The 15901-nt window shown below is 51.2% G+C and overlaps 6 protein-coding genes across 6 annotated transcripts; 2 read left to right on the top strand and 4 right to left on the bottom strand.

The window, feature by feature from the left end:
- Nucleotides 1-3: 3 nt before the first annotated feature.
- N7458_012083 (mRNA decapping enhancer EDC3) lies at nt 4-2142 on the bottom strand (the record flags this gene model as incomplete). Its single annotated transcript, XM_056915465.1, has 3 exons — nt 4-251; nt 310-1974; nt 2037-2142. The coding sequence occupies 3 exons, from the start codon at nt 2140-2142 to the stop codon at nt 4-6; spliced, it is 2019 nt and encodes a 672-aa protein (XP_056760219.1).
- Nucleotides 2143-2568: 426 nt separating this feature from the next.
- N7458_012082 (ATP-dependent DNA helicase PIF1) lies at nt 2569-4862 on the bottom strand (the record flags this gene model as incomplete). Its single annotated transcript, XM_056915464.1, has 3 exons — nt 2569-3361; nt 3412-3830; nt 3891-4862. 3 exons carry the CDS (start codon nt 4860-4862, stop codon nt 2569-2571), a joined length of 2184 nt encoding a protein of 727 aa, XP_056760218.1.
- Nucleotides 4863-5884: 1022 nt separating this feature from the next.
- N7458_012081 (uncharacterized protein) lies at nt 5885-8574 on the top strand (the record flags this gene model as incomplete). The annotated part of the gene is made up of 5 exons (XM_056915463.1): nt 5885-5906; nt 5963-6024; nt 6098-6368; nt 6426-7057; nt 7108-8574. The coding sequence occupies 5 exons, from the start codon at nt 5885-5887 to the stop codon at nt 8572-8574; spliced, it is 2454 nt and encodes an 817-aa protein (XP_056760217.1).
- Nucleotides 8575-8877: 303 nt separating this feature from the next.
- Nucleotides 8878-10629, bottom strand: N7458_012080 (uncharacterized protein; the record flags this gene model as incomplete). Its single annotated transcript, XM_056915462.1, has 1 exon — nt 8878-10629. The coding sequence occupies one exon, from the start codon at nt 10627-10629 to the stop codon at nt 8878-8880; it is 1752 nt and encodes a 583-aa protein (XP_056760216.1).
- Nucleotides 10630-11572: 943 nt separating this feature from the next.
- On the bottom strand, nt 11573-14560 carry N7458_012079 (mitofusin; the record flags this gene model as incomplete). The annotated part of the gene is made up of 6 exons (XM_056915461.1): nt 11573-11934; nt 11994-13209; nt 13250-14057; nt 14122-14170; nt 14249-14455; nt 14482-14560. 6 exons carry the CDS (start codon nt 14558-14560, stop codon nt 11573-11575), a joined length of 2721 nt encoding a protein of 906 aa, XP_056760215.1.
- Nucleotides 14561-14826: 266 nt separating this feature from the next.
- On the top strand, nt 14827-15763 carry N7458_012078 (ESCRT-III subunit protein DID4; the record flags this gene model as incomplete). The annotated part of the gene is made up of 5 exons (XM_056915460.1): nt 14827-14832; nt 14887-15101; nt 15175-15235; nt 15297-15557; nt 15617-15763. 5 exons carry the CDS (start codon nt 14827-14829, stop codon nt 15761-15763), a joined length of 690 nt encoding a protein of 229 aa, XP_056760214.1.
- Between the last annotated feature and the right edge of the window lie 138 nt (nt 15764-15901).

Here is a 15901-nt window from a genome sequence, read left to right as displayed (position 1 = left end):
TACTTATGCTGCCAGTGTCTGCAGCCGTAGTGGCACCACCCATCGGTTGCCGAAGTCGATACCGTGTCGGCGACGAGTGCCATACTTGCGCCACACAATTTGCGGAATACCAATATCGGCCACGGTAAGGTTCCATGAATCTCCTTCGCCGGAGAGTAGAGCATTGAGAATTCCGGTCTTCGGGGCCCCGAGGCAAACCACCGATGAGGCGTTCACGCACAGTCGACCGCCATCAGCCATTGTCACCTCACCTACGTCCAGTGATTAGTCGAGTCAAAAATAAAGGGAGGGCATGAGTATACTACGTACCACTAGAAGCCGACATCCCCGACGGAACATCGACAGAGAGGATTTCGACATTGCTACGGTTCACCCAAGCAATCATCTCAAACGCAACGCCTTGGTCGTCAGTCCGGAGGTCATCGAACGCAAGGTGCATCCCGAACAGGGCATCGATGACCAAGTCAGGAGCCAAGTCGGCGGTAGCGAGACGCGCTGAGAGGTCCTCCCACTTAAGCACTCGACCTCCAATTTTCCGGAAAATATCCAGCTGTTTGCGGCAATTCTCGAGCAACTCCTCTTCGTGCTCCAGTCCGAGCAGACATACGGTGACACGGTGTCCACGGCTCCGCAGGTGGCGAGCAGCAGAAATTGCTCTTGCGCCGGTGCGGTGGTTACCGGTTATGATCAGAATGGTTGGAGCAGCCGCATCGTTAGACAGCAGGGAGACTGCAGCTTCCGCGATTCCTCGTCCGGCATTTTCAGTGAGGATATCCTCTGACAAGCCGAACTCTGCTACGGCAATCTGCTCAACCTCGAGGGTCTGCAGTGGGCTCACAGTGGGACAGCTTCGGTTGGTCGTAGTCAGTCGCAGTGATGCACCAGCTGGGTTGACTCCAACCATAGGTGACCCAGAAGATCGGCTTGGCCGAGGGCTTGCAGCGCGCGAGGTGTTGAGCTGGCTACGCCCAAGCGCACTGATCTGAGGCACCATAGGCTGGGCCATAATTGTACTGCTCTTGCGAGAGGTTTGGATGCGTCCAGAAGCTCTCGACCGTTCACGTCCGGAGATGTTCTCACTGCTGTGTCTGGCATCACTAATACCTTCGACATCGTCGGCAGTATCACTGTTTGGAGGGCTATCAAGCACATTCTCCGTCCAGTGGAGGTTCTTTCCGCCATTCGTACCGGGCTTTGGCCGACGGTTGAAGCTGACAAGGCGAGCCTCGTCGGCCGTGGTATCATCGTTGCGGATCTCCTCAAAGACACGCCGCTTGTCAAATTTGGACAGATTGCTCTGGAAATCAAATTCCCCAAGTTCTTGGATGTCGGTTGCATCCTCCGTAGCCCACCCACTCGGGTCTTCAGCGTAAGCACGGCGTGACTTCTTCTTGCGAAGCTTCGCGCCAGAGTGCGCTGCATGTTCAGGTGATCCTTGGTTGGCTGAGTATACGGGTTCCACAAACGCAGTTTGGCGCCAGCCTTTGCTCTTGGGATTTGTGCTTGCTGCAGCGCCGTGTTTGATGAATCCGTCCTCATTTCCGCGTCGGTTTCGCTTCGGTGTCTGCTTTGTGGGTGTCGTCAGGCTCTGTGCAACCTGAGGCTCCTTTGCATGCGAGGTTCCAGGTCCTCCCCCTCGCACAGCCTTCGTGTTCAGCTCTAGACTGCTGAATGGCTCAGTCAAAGATGCGCTGACTGAAACTGGACCTTGCGCGATACTCGACTCCGCAAATGGAGCCTGTGCGGGTTGTGCGGGGAGCTGGGAAGGGGGCTTGGAGAAGCTCAGGATCGCGGGGTCAGCGAAAGGCTGCGAGGGAGGGGGTCCAGGTAAGACAGGTGCAGCCACCTGAGGCCTTTGGGCTGTATGTTGGTGCGGCAGTGGGGCTGGTTTGGTCGACTCCAGCGACAGATCGATTATGGCGGAGGCATCAATCGAATATTGAGCATGGTGCTGACCACTCCACAGGAGAGTGACTGTGCGTAAAGAGAGTTAGTGCAAATTTCAGCAAAAACTGGACCAGGATCCCGTATTATACCATTTTCGAGCAGTAAGGTCTGTCCGATCACATTGGCGACCTGCCCTTGAAGCTTCCCAACTTGCAGGGTCACGACTACGTTGTAGCCGATGAACTCGGAAGCCATGGTCACCGAGAGTCACTGAAAACCCCTAGAGACAGCTAAGTCATGTGAAGATTCAATTGATATGGGATGATGTCGAAGTGAACAGAAGCAAACTTGTTGTATATAAGACAAGAAAGCTCGGACGACTTCATCTCAAGGCCGATGCCTATGTCAGGTCACGTGTATGTACTTATCGATAAGCATACTGTGGGGGATGGCGCGTCAAAACTCCGAAACGGAACTATAGAAGACGCGTCGCGAGTTTAAACATACTAGTGGTCTACATGGAGAGATAAATCATTCCAGAGAAGTGCTAATTTTGCCCGACAATACATCATGATCATGGGATATCGCTATGTTTGAATGATATATGAGCGCCACAGCTCCAATGAAAACATTACAGACAAATTCGCAACTCTTGCATGGTTCCATCGCCCAAGTCACACATCATAGCTCATCCTCAAAGTCATCAACACTTGACTTTTTCTTTTTAGCGTGAATGACCTGGGTGATGGACACCAAGTTGGAGTAGAATTCTGTCACCTTAGGATGTACCATAACCTTGCGCGGCTCAAATCGCATAACCTGCAAGCCAGCCTGGGAAGTGGCACGACTCAGAGCCACATAAGCCTGTCCCTTCTCAAACACTCGGCCCAGATCGACCTTTACCCGATGGAGGGTCTGGCCTTGGGCCTTGTGAATGGACAAGGCCCAAGCCAAAATCAAAGGCACCTGCTGGCGCTGAGCTTGGACTTCGCCGTTGGGCAATTCAATCTTCCAGGCTTCTGGTTGACAAAGTAGATGTCTCTCTGTCCCATCAGGCTGAACAAAGCTTACAAGTGGCCATCTTCGTGTCACTGCGACTCCGCCTTCTTTGTGGGCCATGGGCTTAAGCTTCTTTCGCGCACGTAGAGCCGCCTCCTCCTCGTCGTTATCGGCCCCAACCACGAAGATGCCTTCATTGTCCTTGTAAAGGTCGAAGGTGGACTCATCCATGAAAGCCACAACCCGTCCGATGGAGCCGTTGACGAGGGTGTCTTCCATGTTCTTGATGAGCATGACCTGAGCACCTTTCTTGAGGTGGATAGTCATTGGCGCCATGCAGTTGGACAGGAGCTTTTCACGGTGCTGGGGATCTTGAATCGTTCCTGAATCAACTGCATTGAAGGTCATCACCTCGCCAGAGAGTCGACCCATCCGTTGAGAATTTGCATTCTCGACTTCAGAACGAGTTGGAAACCTAAACCCGATTAGTAAGTCCAAGGCAACTGCCAGAGTAGAATGTCATACAATTCGGTCGCCTCGAGAGCGTCGTGAAAATCAAGGGGCCGAGAGAGCTTCCGGAATGCCTCAATTGTCTTAGGACTGATTTTGCCCAGTCTCATTTCATTCAGCATCGAGGCAAACTCCGGATCTTTTTGTCGGAAGACATGCGTTAACAGAATGGTATGTTGAATCGTAGTGTTCCAAGTAGCTGCAGCGAAGGAAAATCTCGCTTCACGGCCATGGCCTTCTGGCACAGGGGGTAATTGGAAAAAGTCGCCAGTTACCACTAGCTGAATTCCTCCAAATGGACGACCATTGTTCCGAATTCGCCGAGCAATCTCCTCAAGTTTGTCAAACAAGTCTCCATCAACCATTGACACTTCATCAATGATCAGGACCTTAGTACGGAGCCAACGGTTCCGAGCTTTTTGGTTCTTTTTGATCTTTCGACGTAATCAATGTCAGCCTTTAAATATCCTGGTCTGCAGGACGGAAATACACACCTTCTTGACCAGTTCAGGAACAGCCTCCTTGCCTAGCCCAATACCGGCAAAACTGTGGAGGGTAACACCTTCAATGTTACAGGCTGCCAGACCGGTCGAGGCCGTCACTGCAACTCGATCCGGTTCCCGTTTGTACTTCTCCCGCAGCTTCTTGATGATCTCTCTCATGAGAACTGACTTTCCGGTACCTGCAGAGCCGGTGAAAAAGATACTCTTTCCTTGACCAACGACAGCTTCTACAACGTGCAGTTGTTCATCACTGAGGAAGACTTTGTCCACTCTGCCATTATCCTTCTGCTTCGGCGCCCCGTCGGCCTTTTGGCTTTTCTTATATTCCCGTCTAAGCTCCTTTTGTTCCTCCTTGATGGCGCTCGCACTCTTGTTCCAAGGCTCTGCGGGCTTGGAGCGTTTCGGCGTGATCAGGTTGCTCTTCTTTTCTTGGAGAGGCTCCTCCTTGGCCTCCTTCAGCCACGGCAGCGTACGTGGCTTAGGCGGCGGCTGGAAGTGGGAGGGAGGGGAGGACGACCACGGATACTGGATGCTACTGGGCGGCGCAGCCTGTTCTTGGGACGCAGGCGGCAGATCGGGATACGCGATGTCTGACTGCGGTTTACTTGCCGGGAACGGCGGCAGTTCGCGGGAATCTGGTGATGTGAGGTCGATGGTCGGATAAGTAACGGGGTCGGGCTTCGCCGCATAGGTCGTGCTTGTGGCACTCGGAATATTCAGCGCAATTGGCTCATCAATGTCGAGATCCAGATCATCATCAAAGTCATTCTCGTCAAAATAGACCGAACTGTGGAGGGAACCCAGCGTGGATTCCCCGCTATTGGTCAAGTCGAGTTTTCGTTTAACGCCAGCGGACTGTGGCTGGGCTGGTTTGGAGGAGACGATGGTGTTTGCGCGGAGGAAATTAGACTGAAGGGGTTTAGATGTCCCTCCAGGATGATCTTTGACGGCTTTCTTAAACATTGCGAATTCCTCGGTGATTGGCCGTGGCGGTGCGGACGAATAAGTAGAACGATTCGGCGGTCTCGAGGAACAATTCAAAGAGAGGAGTCGGGTGATTCCTGTGCCGCGAGGACTGGCCCTGGCAGCGTGCATAAACCACAACAGACCTGGGGCGAGGCGTGGGGGGATAAGATCGAAGCTGATTGCCAATTTGCGCGTTGATGGGTTTCTTTGTGACGCGTGAACCAGAGACACGCGCCAGACCCTCTTCGTGCCTCAGGCATCTGCTTTCGAGCTCATCGTACATAGAATAAAAAAGATCATTGAATTGATCTACGAGAATTGACGCTTAATGAGTTTTATCTTCTTTTTTTTTAGGGGCATTCTTATTGATCATGTTTAGTAGCCGTAAACAATTACCATGCCATAGGCTGCAAAGACAGGTATGGTACGGTACATACAAATCTAGATCATTCGCGTCCATACCTACCAAATCTGTTTCAAGATTGACCCCTTGAGAGCAAATCTCTTGTCTATCTCCACTCAAGACTAGTCCTGAAGCTCTATTGGGGTCATTGGTGTGGCATATCTACGGTGGTTCAAGGTTGAACCTCGGTGGTAACAGAAGTCCTACGCAAAAGGTCCAGTGTGCAGCGCTATATATTTGCATACATCGCTCTAACGAAGACAAGATCGGATGATCTCAATCACGAAAACTAACAATAGTGAAAACAGACATAGATATTTATTAAAATTGCCGGAAGACCGTGGTAAAATATAATTTCCACTTTCTATCTTATGAATCCCTAACAAACCAAGAAAGACTGAAAGTCAAGAAGTTCAGCATTATTGTATGATGTACTTACCTCCTCCGTTGCGGCCCCACAAATCACCGAAGGCTGTCACACGTGACTTTTCAATTATCGCGACGCGCCGGATTAGACTGGCCTTCAGGACTCAATTGCCCTTGCTTTGACCGACAGGAGCGTGCCTCGCCAGTGTTTTCACCTGAATACGCATGGTGAATCCACCGACCATGAAGGATGGCTGAGATCGAGGCCTCGGGTGAGATGGACGAAACCACCTCCTCCCAGCGTCATGCTAACAAGAGTGGACTACAGACAAGGAGCACCCGCTCATGGGCGCGGTCATTTGCTTCACCTCAGTCCCTTTGGAACAGAGAGTATGATTAACCCGAGATTGGAGACCCCATAGGGCGCCCGACTGACGCGTCCAAACCCTAACAACAGACCCAGCTTAGCAATGTCGCGAAAGAGATGGGCGCAATCGAACGACCCGACCTCACAGCAGACGTAACGCACCTCCTCGTCGGGGCGACGGATTCTCCGAAATACAAATTCGTCGCTCGTGAACGGAACGATGTGACCGTATTGAGACCAGAATGGATCGAAGCTGTTCGGCAATCATGGATGCAGGGCGGGGACACAGACATTCAAGCATTGGTGAAACAATACGAGCTTCCTACCCTTTTCGGTCTCACAATATGCATCACAGGATTCTCCGATAGTGAGTTGGCCCAGGCCGAGTCCTGACAGCATTGACTGGACTGACATACGTGCCTAGTGGCCTTTCGAACCCAGATGCATGACATGGCCGTGGAGAATGGTGCGGAATTTAGGAAAGACCTGACCAAAAGTGTCACCCACCTCGTTTCTCGCAGTACAGAGGGTGAAAAGTATAAGTTCGCGACGCAATGGAATATTAAAGTTGTCACGGTGAAGTGGTTTCACGATTGCCTTGAGCGCGGGATGATCCTGGACGAGGACAAATATCACCCAACACTACCACCGGAAGAGCAAGGCGTGGGAGCGTGGGATCGGACGATACCAATGAGTGCGAAATTACAACTTGGAAAAGTCAGGGTAGCTGCCAATGATAGCTCGTCGAATCCACGACCGAGGAAGAAGCTACGCAGAACGGCGAGTACTAAACTCATCGGCCAAAACGAAAACATTTGGGGAGACATTATTGGTGCTGGATTTGCAAATGAGGTGGCAGAATCAAGAAACGATCAATCAGAGGGACCCGATACTGAAAGGCCCAAACCTTTCATCCAGGCAGCCAAATCATTTGCGAGCGAGACAACTTTCAGTGAAACGATGGATCAGCGTGGACTACCTGAAATTTTCGCTCAAGTCCCAAAAGGGTTCCTTGACGGGTGCTATTTCTACATTCATGGCTTTACTTCTAAGCAGGTAAGCTTCAGTCGCTTGGACTTCCTCGAACAAGACTGACTCCCTCTAAGAAAGGCGTTCTCCGACACCATCTGGAATTCAATGCAGCTCATTGTGTCGATACATTGACTGAGTTTTCCAGCCCTAGCATACCAAAGACAGGGCAAGGACTTTACGTCATGGTCCCTTATAAGACTCCCAGGTCGGACATTCCGTCTACAGATGACATGGCATTCGAATGCGAGATCGTCACGGACATGTGGCTGGAAAGGTGCCTAGATGCCCGAGCCTTGGTCCCACCAGAAGCTCACGTTGCAAGCACACCGTTTCCAAAGTTCCCCATCCCAGGATTTTCGGGAATGCGGATATGCTCTACTGGCTTTGCGCGTATTGATCTTCTACATCTCTCTAAGCTGGTGGATTTGATGGGAGCGTCATATGATGAATATTTAACACCCAAAGCCTCCGTTCTTATTTGTAATGACCCCCAAACCGCAAGCTATGACAAACTTCGACATACGAGTGAATGGGGAGTTCCTGCGGTGTCCGCTGATTGGTTCTGGATATCCGTGCAGACGGGCCGGAAGAAGCCCTTTGAGCCGTACATTGTACGCAGACCCGTGTCGCAAAGCAAGAGCAGCAGGGAGCAGCTGAGTGGAGCCTCTGCCAATGGGAAGCAGACGCATCCACCGGCTGAGAAGGCTCGAGAGATGCCTTCCAAAACATCAAAAGAGCCAGCTACGGGGCAGCGGACAAAAAGTGTGGTACCAGGAAAACGTGACAAGCCCAGAGTGATACCTATAGTTGGCGACGGCTTCGCCGACGAAGAGCCTGCCGAAGCACCACAAGCAAGTGTAGCAGAATCACAGTCTCCATCCCCAGCCAGGAATACTGATGCGGCACCCACCGAAGAACCTGCAAAACAGTCAAAGCCGGCCGCTTCATCCGCTCTAGACACCGCGTTAAAGGGCCTTCTTCAGCAAGCCCAAGCTGCCAAATCAAGACGGCAATCGGAGAGCATGACTACCGAAGATAGCAGCTACCCCCAACGACGGAAACGCAAACCGCTCCTTGGACGTGCACCCTCGCATTCATCAAACCGAGCGACTGAGCTCAATCGTGCTGCCTCACGAGCAAGCTCCATCGATACCCTCAACGACGATGGTCTCGGCTCGGCTGTCGAAAGTGCAGAACCAACACGGGAAAATTCATTCTCCCGCACCAACAGCCGCAACGACCAAAGTCTATCATCTATGTTCAGCGGTGCCAAATTCGACTTTTTAGCAGACCGCCTGCCCGCACAGCTTGACAACGAAGACGAAGAGAACCAGGAGCCCCAAATGACGCAGTTAGACTACGAAGACCCCGACGCTGCGGCTATGCGGGCAGAATTCTTGCGTAATGCTGGCAAATTAGCTGGTAATCCCCAGAGGGCTCATTCTGACATGCTTGGTGAAGTTCGGGAATTAGAGGACGTTGGGTGGGGGCATGGGAGGAGGACTCGAAAACACGTTTCAAAACCGACTGATGATGAGTGATACGAGCGTTTCGAGGCTATCATTATAATACAACCGGGACAGGGCATTGCATTGGGAAAGGCGTCCTTGTGTTATGATTCATTCATGATGGAGTTTGCTTTCAAGGATGCATTGAAATCGATGGACTTGTTGAGAGAAATCTTGCTTTCTTTTCTTCTTGCTTTTAACATGCATATCGCAAGCATTTATGCATTTACAGCTGGACCACTTCTTTCTAAAGCACTAGCATCAATATCAATAATAGGTCGACTCTATCAAAGAACCTGGCTATGGCTATCTGTAGATACTAGAGGTTACCGTTTCTCAAAGCTCCCAGCTCCGTACAAAATCATTGTAGTCGATCTGTTGAGCAATGGGTGTATACCTCCACCGACTGACATACCCTTCCATGGTGTGGTTCCCGCCATTGGTGGTAGCGTAAACTCCAAGTAGATTACCAGTGAAAACATCAGGACCACTGATAAGTGCCCCAGTGAACGCCGCCAAGAGTCTAGATTCATGGGGCCGAGCAGCCGGCGCTGCCGATAATTGATAATGAGTATCATTTTCAGCCCGGATATAGAGACGAATGGTCTCTGATAGCCATGACGAGGGAACAGGCGTTACCACTGGAGATGGAACGGTGAAATTGGTGGCGTCTGAATCAGTGGCCCGACAGCGAAAGTTCACCCTTCCTTTGGAATTTGGAGATCCTCCCATGAAGACAAGTCCTAAGTCAATATGGTGATCTTGATGTAGGAAGGCAGTTACGCCGATCTCGTCTCCTTGAGCTTTATAGAAACCAGGGTGCACATCCACAGAGAATTCGAAGAGAGTATTTGTCTGGCGGCGAGCTAGTAGAGTCAAGCCATCTAGAGCTTTGAAAGATGCGTCTCCTGTGAGATTGGCTCTGGAGGCAATCAATTGAAGGGTATTGGGATGTCCCGGAGGCGAGATCGTGAATGACTCTGGCTTGGCTGGCGCTCGCCAAAAGACCCAGTGCGTAGGGATTGAAGAGCCCGGCACAAAGTCCACGATGTCTGGCTCTCCCATGAACGTGGGAACAGAATGTGCCTTGGAAGATCTCGGCGGCAGAGGGCCACTCATTTCGCCCATGACTTGATCAGCTAGTGGCCAGTCTCCCTTTGGCCAACTCACTGGGTATAACACCGTCTCTCGACCCATCGGATAGATACTCTCATTGTACAGAGCCGGTCCCGCTCTAGTGGCCAATGCAATACCCCACCAATTGCCCTCAGCATCTTGGAAAAGATCCGAATGGCCGACTGTCTGGAAGTACCGATCTGTATATCTAGCCGAGACAAAGGGATTGTGTGGTGAACTTTCCCAAGGACCCTTGATACTCTTCGACCGCGCAATTGTGGAAGAATGGTGTAGTTCTGTGCCTCCCTCAGCGATAAGGAGATAATAGTAGCCGTCCTTTTTGTATAAATGTGGACCCTCTTGATTGTTGTAGCCAGTGCCATTCCACATATCGAACGGTTCGCTCGCGTTACCAGTAGCCAAGTCAATGTATGATGCTTTGATGGGTGATCCGGAGAATGCCATGATAACGCTGCCATCGTCATCCCAGAAGAGATCGGGATCAATGGCACCCGAAGGGTTCTGGATCTGGAACGCGTTCGTCCACGCACTCTCATCAAATGGATCAGTGGTCGTGAAGAGGACAAACTCCGTACTTGGATTGTCCGTATCCAGCCATGCAGTGAGCAAGTAGAATGTCCCATTACGGAAACGCAGTGTAGAAGCGAAAATACCCAACGTCTGGGCATTTGTCGAGGTTTGGATTTGTGGAAGCTGTGCTGGATGGTTGAGAGCATTGCTGATAAGATCCCAGTGGACAAGATCTGTGCTTGCAAAAACGGGACAGCCTGGGAAGGCTAGGAATGAAGATGTTGTGCAGAAGAAGGTGTTGTTCCATTCTGACACAAACGTGCAGCTAGGATCGGAATGCCATCCGGGAATAATAGGGTTGTTATAGGTTGCATTGTGAGCGTAGACTGGCTTGTTGGCTATTTGAAAGCCCAAGGTTGCTAAAAGAAAGAGAAGATTCATTTTGTTGCTCTGAAGGGGCATCGGAAGATTGACACCGAGTGGCATAAACGGATATTTAAGATAAAGTCATGTCTCGCGGGGTAAGAGAAGGCAACAATATGGAAGTAGACATGTTCAAGTCAGCAGAAGTCGTAAATAGGCTAATTTGTAGGTCTCGCAGATGGCATCATGCAGATCATTAGTGTATCGGGGAAGCAGAAATAGTCCCCCCTGGAGTAGTATATCCATTTGATTGGCGTTGGACCCTGAAAATCACGCTAACATCTGACATTAACCCGAAAACCCCAGGACCATAGTCCGCCCCGCATCTGCCGGAGATTCCTGCGGGGATATCTATCAGCAATCGGAAAAATGGGCGGGGTGTTGCAGAGGATCCATTGGAAAGACCAACGATGCTGTATTCAATTGGATCCTTAGCTGCAGCCTTCGGGGCTGTAACAATACGCCAATGCGCGAATTGCTAGTGTCCTACTGCGTAGATAATACTTTTAACCAATTCTTAGACTGCTGTTGTTTTGAGAGAGCACTAACGATAGATGGTGAGCTTGAACTTGAGTAGATATGGTGGGGATTGCTTTCATCTTTTATTGCCCATTCTAGCCGAACGGAAAACAATCTAATAGCTAGTCATAGGCAGATAGTTTAAGTGTAAGATCAAGATGACAATGTCGAATTCAGGTGGGAATCATGGGCTAAAAACTGGGACAAGTTCCGATGCACGCCAAAACACGCCACAAAACGGATGGGACTAGGGCTGAACTGTAATCAGAACAGCCATGTTGCCCACTGGGAAAAAAGGCATACGCAAGAGAAGGGATATCGGAAGAAAGAAGTGAGGTAGGGGTTGGGAAATGTACATGCTCGGGAATGATATGGATGAGAGTTGCAAAAAGGACTGTAAAAAGAGTGAGGAGAGTTATGGCTGTTGTTACATGGACGGCACTTATGGGTCGAAGGCACCCATGGCACCGGGTAAGGGGCCGTCGAGATCAAGGTCTTCCACAGAGCGGCGGTTTTCTCCGCTCTCGCGGAAGAGATTGGCAAAGTACTTGGTCGCAACTTCGCTTTCTTGCCTGACCTTGCTGACTTCCTGCTTGCGACGACCAAGGTCCTCAATATCCTGAGCCAGGCTTGCTTGGAGATTGTTAGCTGGAAGGCGAAGGATGCGTCGAACCTCAGTCGAGATGCGGTTGGCATTAGAGTGGACGTAGTCCATCTCAGAAAGGGTTGCAGCAATCTTCTTTGATAAACGGGGAGGCAAAGTTGTCGGGATAGTAGACAGCACGTAAGCAGTAGCCAAGACAGCTGTTCGATAAGTTAGCGATCGTGCAGTTGTGGAACATGATAACGAAAGAAAGACTTACCAGCAGCGAGAATACCAGGGAAGAATAGTCGTCGTAAGTTGTTCGGACCAAGAACCTTGGCAGCACTCAAGGCGCTGTCCACCCAGCTGAAGCCACCAAAGGCTCTGCTACCGAGAACAGTGACTGCGGTCATTGCAACACCAGTTCCGGCCATCTTCTCTTGACGCTCCCAGAGACCAGCAACGTCGAAGAAGTCCCAGAGTTCCACCTCGGTATCAACCTGCCGAGCCAGGGTATGACGGCGGCCACGACGGAACATAAGATCGGCCCGGAAGTTGAGAGCGGAGAACTTGTCCTCGCCAACATGCAACAGGCCGATGTTCTGAATGAAACCAACCCCTTGAACGGTCTTGTCACGAGCGTAATCCTCACAGCCGTTGACAGCCAACGAGATTTGCTCGAGCATGGCGTGTTTCAAGTCCTCCGCGTATTGGAACGCTGCAAAGATGCCAGGGTACTCGACCCCGAGGTCAGCCTTGGATACTTGGGCGATAGTTTCTGTCAAAGTAGCCCGAGTGTGGTTGTAAACGTCGTCACAGGAGTCATCAATGGCTTTGTTGACACCCTCCGCCAGCTCGGCCTTCTGCTTCTTGCCATTCTCATAAGCAGGCTCGAGTTCAGCCAGCTCATCAATGACTCGCTTCAGCTCTGACTGAGCAACGTCACGGTTCACAGTGGCTAGGGAATTGAGATCGGCTAGAAGATTGAGCAAATAGGTGCGAGCAGGGGCGAGCTTAGATCGTGACCGCTTTTCGAGGACGAAGCGGCGAAGAGCCCCTTCCAGATTCTCAAAGTCTTGGATCTTTTCCTTTTCCTTGCCCTTGCCTTTACCTTTACCCGTGGAATCGTCATCATCATCATTGTGAGGATCACCGCCATCGCCCCCGCCACCACTACTTGAGCCGGACTGTGCGATAGATCCAGGAGGAGCGACAGGGATAGCATTACTCGAAACAAAGTGAACCAACTCAGCGGCCTCCTTGTAGGTGCGAGGGCTGAGTTTGCCCACCTGGTCGAGAATCATGCGCTCACATCGCTGCTTGTCTCGAATCTGATCGAAGCCATTTACAACCATGAAAATGTAGGCCTTCTCGTGAGCAGCATTGAGAATGAACTCCTTCGCCGAAAGTGTGAAGTGATTAGCGGCGGACACCACAAAAACAACGACATCGATCTCCTCCTGTCGAGCAAAGACAGCCGTTGTCTTGAGGGGAATCTGAGTTCAAGCCGGGCGCGTCGATCAAAGCAATATCCACCACACCGTTGTTGAGCAAAGATTCGTCTATAGATCGCACGTCCTTCACGTACACCTTGCACTGCATGTACTTGGAGTTGTCAATGACGATGTTTTCGAGTTCCGCCAGGGGATAGACATCGTATGTGCTCTCGTCGTTGCGGTTGTACTGGGTGTCCTTGTGAACGGCGTGCACTTCCTCTATTCCGCCATTCTCGCGAGCATCGAGAACTTCACAGAAAATGCTGGTGCAGGGCTGCTGGTCCTCTGGCAAGACCTTTCGTCGCAAAAGAGCGTTACAGAATGTGGATTTACCGGCGTTCAAGTCTCCCGTCACCAGCACCTTGCTGGAAGTGTCTTCAATCCGGTCCCGCAGGGACAAAAGGTGCTTGATGCTTTGACTGATCTTTCCATCAAGCAACGAGGCAATCGAGGTTTTTTCCAAAGAGTGTACCAATTCCGCTTGAGACAGCGCGCCTAACTTCAGATCCAACTTTAAAATCGAAAATTCTTGGGCGATCTGAGGAGTTATCAACCGGGGACCAGCAGGCACGCGGCGTTCAGCAGCCGCGCTTGATTCTCCAAGGTCGTCTCCACCGGTTGTAGTTGCTGCGCGTCTGAGCTCCGGCCGTGGCGGAGTATTCGGCCTGCTGCCATCCTGGCCGAATTCCGAGTACGTGTGCGAAAGTTGTGGCCGATCCGAGGGTGATTGAGGAGTATTCTGCACGGATGGGTAGTGCGCAGGCCACTGGCGATTCATTTCTTGGAGCTCCTTCAACGTCTCGACGGTCCGAGAGATTGCGCGACCAAGTTTAGTTCGATTCGAGTTGCTATAAGAGTAATATTTGTCAGTGTACCTGTGGATGGGAATGCCGAAAAAAAGTATCGACATACTATAGAAGTTGGTGAACATGGCTTGCAACGATTTGCTTCTCATGCTCAGCTACATTGAGTAAAAGGCTTCATGTCAGTGAGGTCTATCCCCAATATATGTTGTAGCCATCCAGTCGAGTCCGCTCACCTGCAGGATTCCATTCGCCGGCGCGCGTCGGGGTGTGCACCGGGGTCGGTCTGTCTTCCAACAGTCCAGCGCGCCAAGCAGCGCTTCCATCGATATCAGCAGCACTATCACCAGCGATACTACCGCCGTACCCTGAATCGTTATTGAGAGACGTCATAAGAGCCGTAGCACTCGCCGAGGTTGAACCGCTACCAACAGTCATGTAAGCTGGTGGGGGTTGGGGGGAAAAGGACTCCGTTCTTCATCCTCGCCGGCGAACCGAGACGAACCGGCCCTCGAGGAGCCTTCGCCCGGAAAGTAATCCTGACTCATGACGGGTTGAAGGTGAGTTGCAGGGCCATCGACGAAAGTTGTATGTGGGCAGTTTTGCATGGAAGGTGACGTGCAGGCCAGGGACTAAAGCCTAAACAGGTTTAGGGTTGGCATGTGACTGGGCGGTAAGTTTGGGCCGGCAGTAAGTTACTGTTATCTTACCTGATCGGTGCCACTGTCCCGCTTGATGTCACTGCCTGTCTGGTCAATAGGACCGGCCCCAGCTGCTCTCTCCAGATCTTCTCCTCTTTTACTCAACCCCCACCATGAATGTGAGGTACCCCTTACAGTATTATGCATTGACTCATTACTGATTCAAGTCGCAGATTGTCGAATGGGCCTTTGGCAAGCGCATGACGCCAGCGGAGCGTCTGCGCAAGCACCAGCGGGCCCTCGATCGAACCCAGCGCGAACTAGACCGAGAACGCACCAAGCTGGAGAACCAAGAGAAGAAACTGGTTCAAGATATCAAGAAGAGCGCTAAGAATGGCCAAATTGGAGCTTGCAAGATCCAGGCCAAGGATCTGGTTCGGACGAGAAGGTACTTGGCCGACAGCCATCCGTTCGCCTCGATTATCGCAGACCAAACCGACTGACTGTCTCCGCACCATCAGGTATATCCAGAAATTCTACCAAATGCGCACACAATTACAGGCGATCTCGCTTCGCATTCAGGTACGAGAGAACCCACTCCATGCCATGACATCCTCGAGTGGCTCACTGTGATACAATGCAGACTGTTCGGAGCAATGAGCAAATGATGCAGTCTATGAAGGGTGCAACGATGCTGTTGGGCAGCATGAATCGTCAAATGAATCTCCCAGCCTTACAGCGCATTACGATGGAATTCGAACGAGAAAACGAAATCATGGACGAACGACAGGAGATGATGGATGATGCGATTGACGAAGCGACCGGCATGGAGGATGATGAAGCAGAAGGCGAAGATATTGTCAGGGAAGTCCTTGATGGGCTTGGTGTTGATTTGAGCCAGGCGGTTCGTCCTTTTACTCGTGGCCTTGATCTCGTATCAGCTGCTAACCGTTTTAAAAAAAGCTGGGTGAGACACCGTCGGGCGAGATACACCAAGAATCAACAGGTGGCACTCGGGTTGCTCAGGCTATCGGCGGCGGAACAGGTGGTGGAGCAGGTGATGCCGGGGATGACGACCTTCAAGCGCGACTGGACAGCCTCCGACGATGACACCGTTTTTTGTACCTTCGTATTTTTGTGCATGTACACTTAGCGTATTCAGCTAAAGGGTTGAATACTTTGGTGTGAGCCTCACTCGATCTGACGTTTCCTTTCTTGTTTTTAGCGTACTTATTTTTATCTGGAAGT

The sequence above is a fragment of the Penicillium daleae genome, assembly GCF_028827525.1.
Source record: "Penicillium daleae strain IBT 16125 chromosome Unknown utg000009l_segment0_segment0, whole genome shotgun sequence".
In the NCBI taxonomy this organism is placed as follows: domain Eukaryota; kingdom Fungi; phylum Ascomycota; class Eurotiomycetes; order Eurotiales; family Aspergillaceae; genus Penicillium; species Penicillium daleae.
The sequence above is the reverse complement of the archived record's forward strand: the minus strand, read 5'-3'. Positions and strand labels throughout refer to the sequence as shown.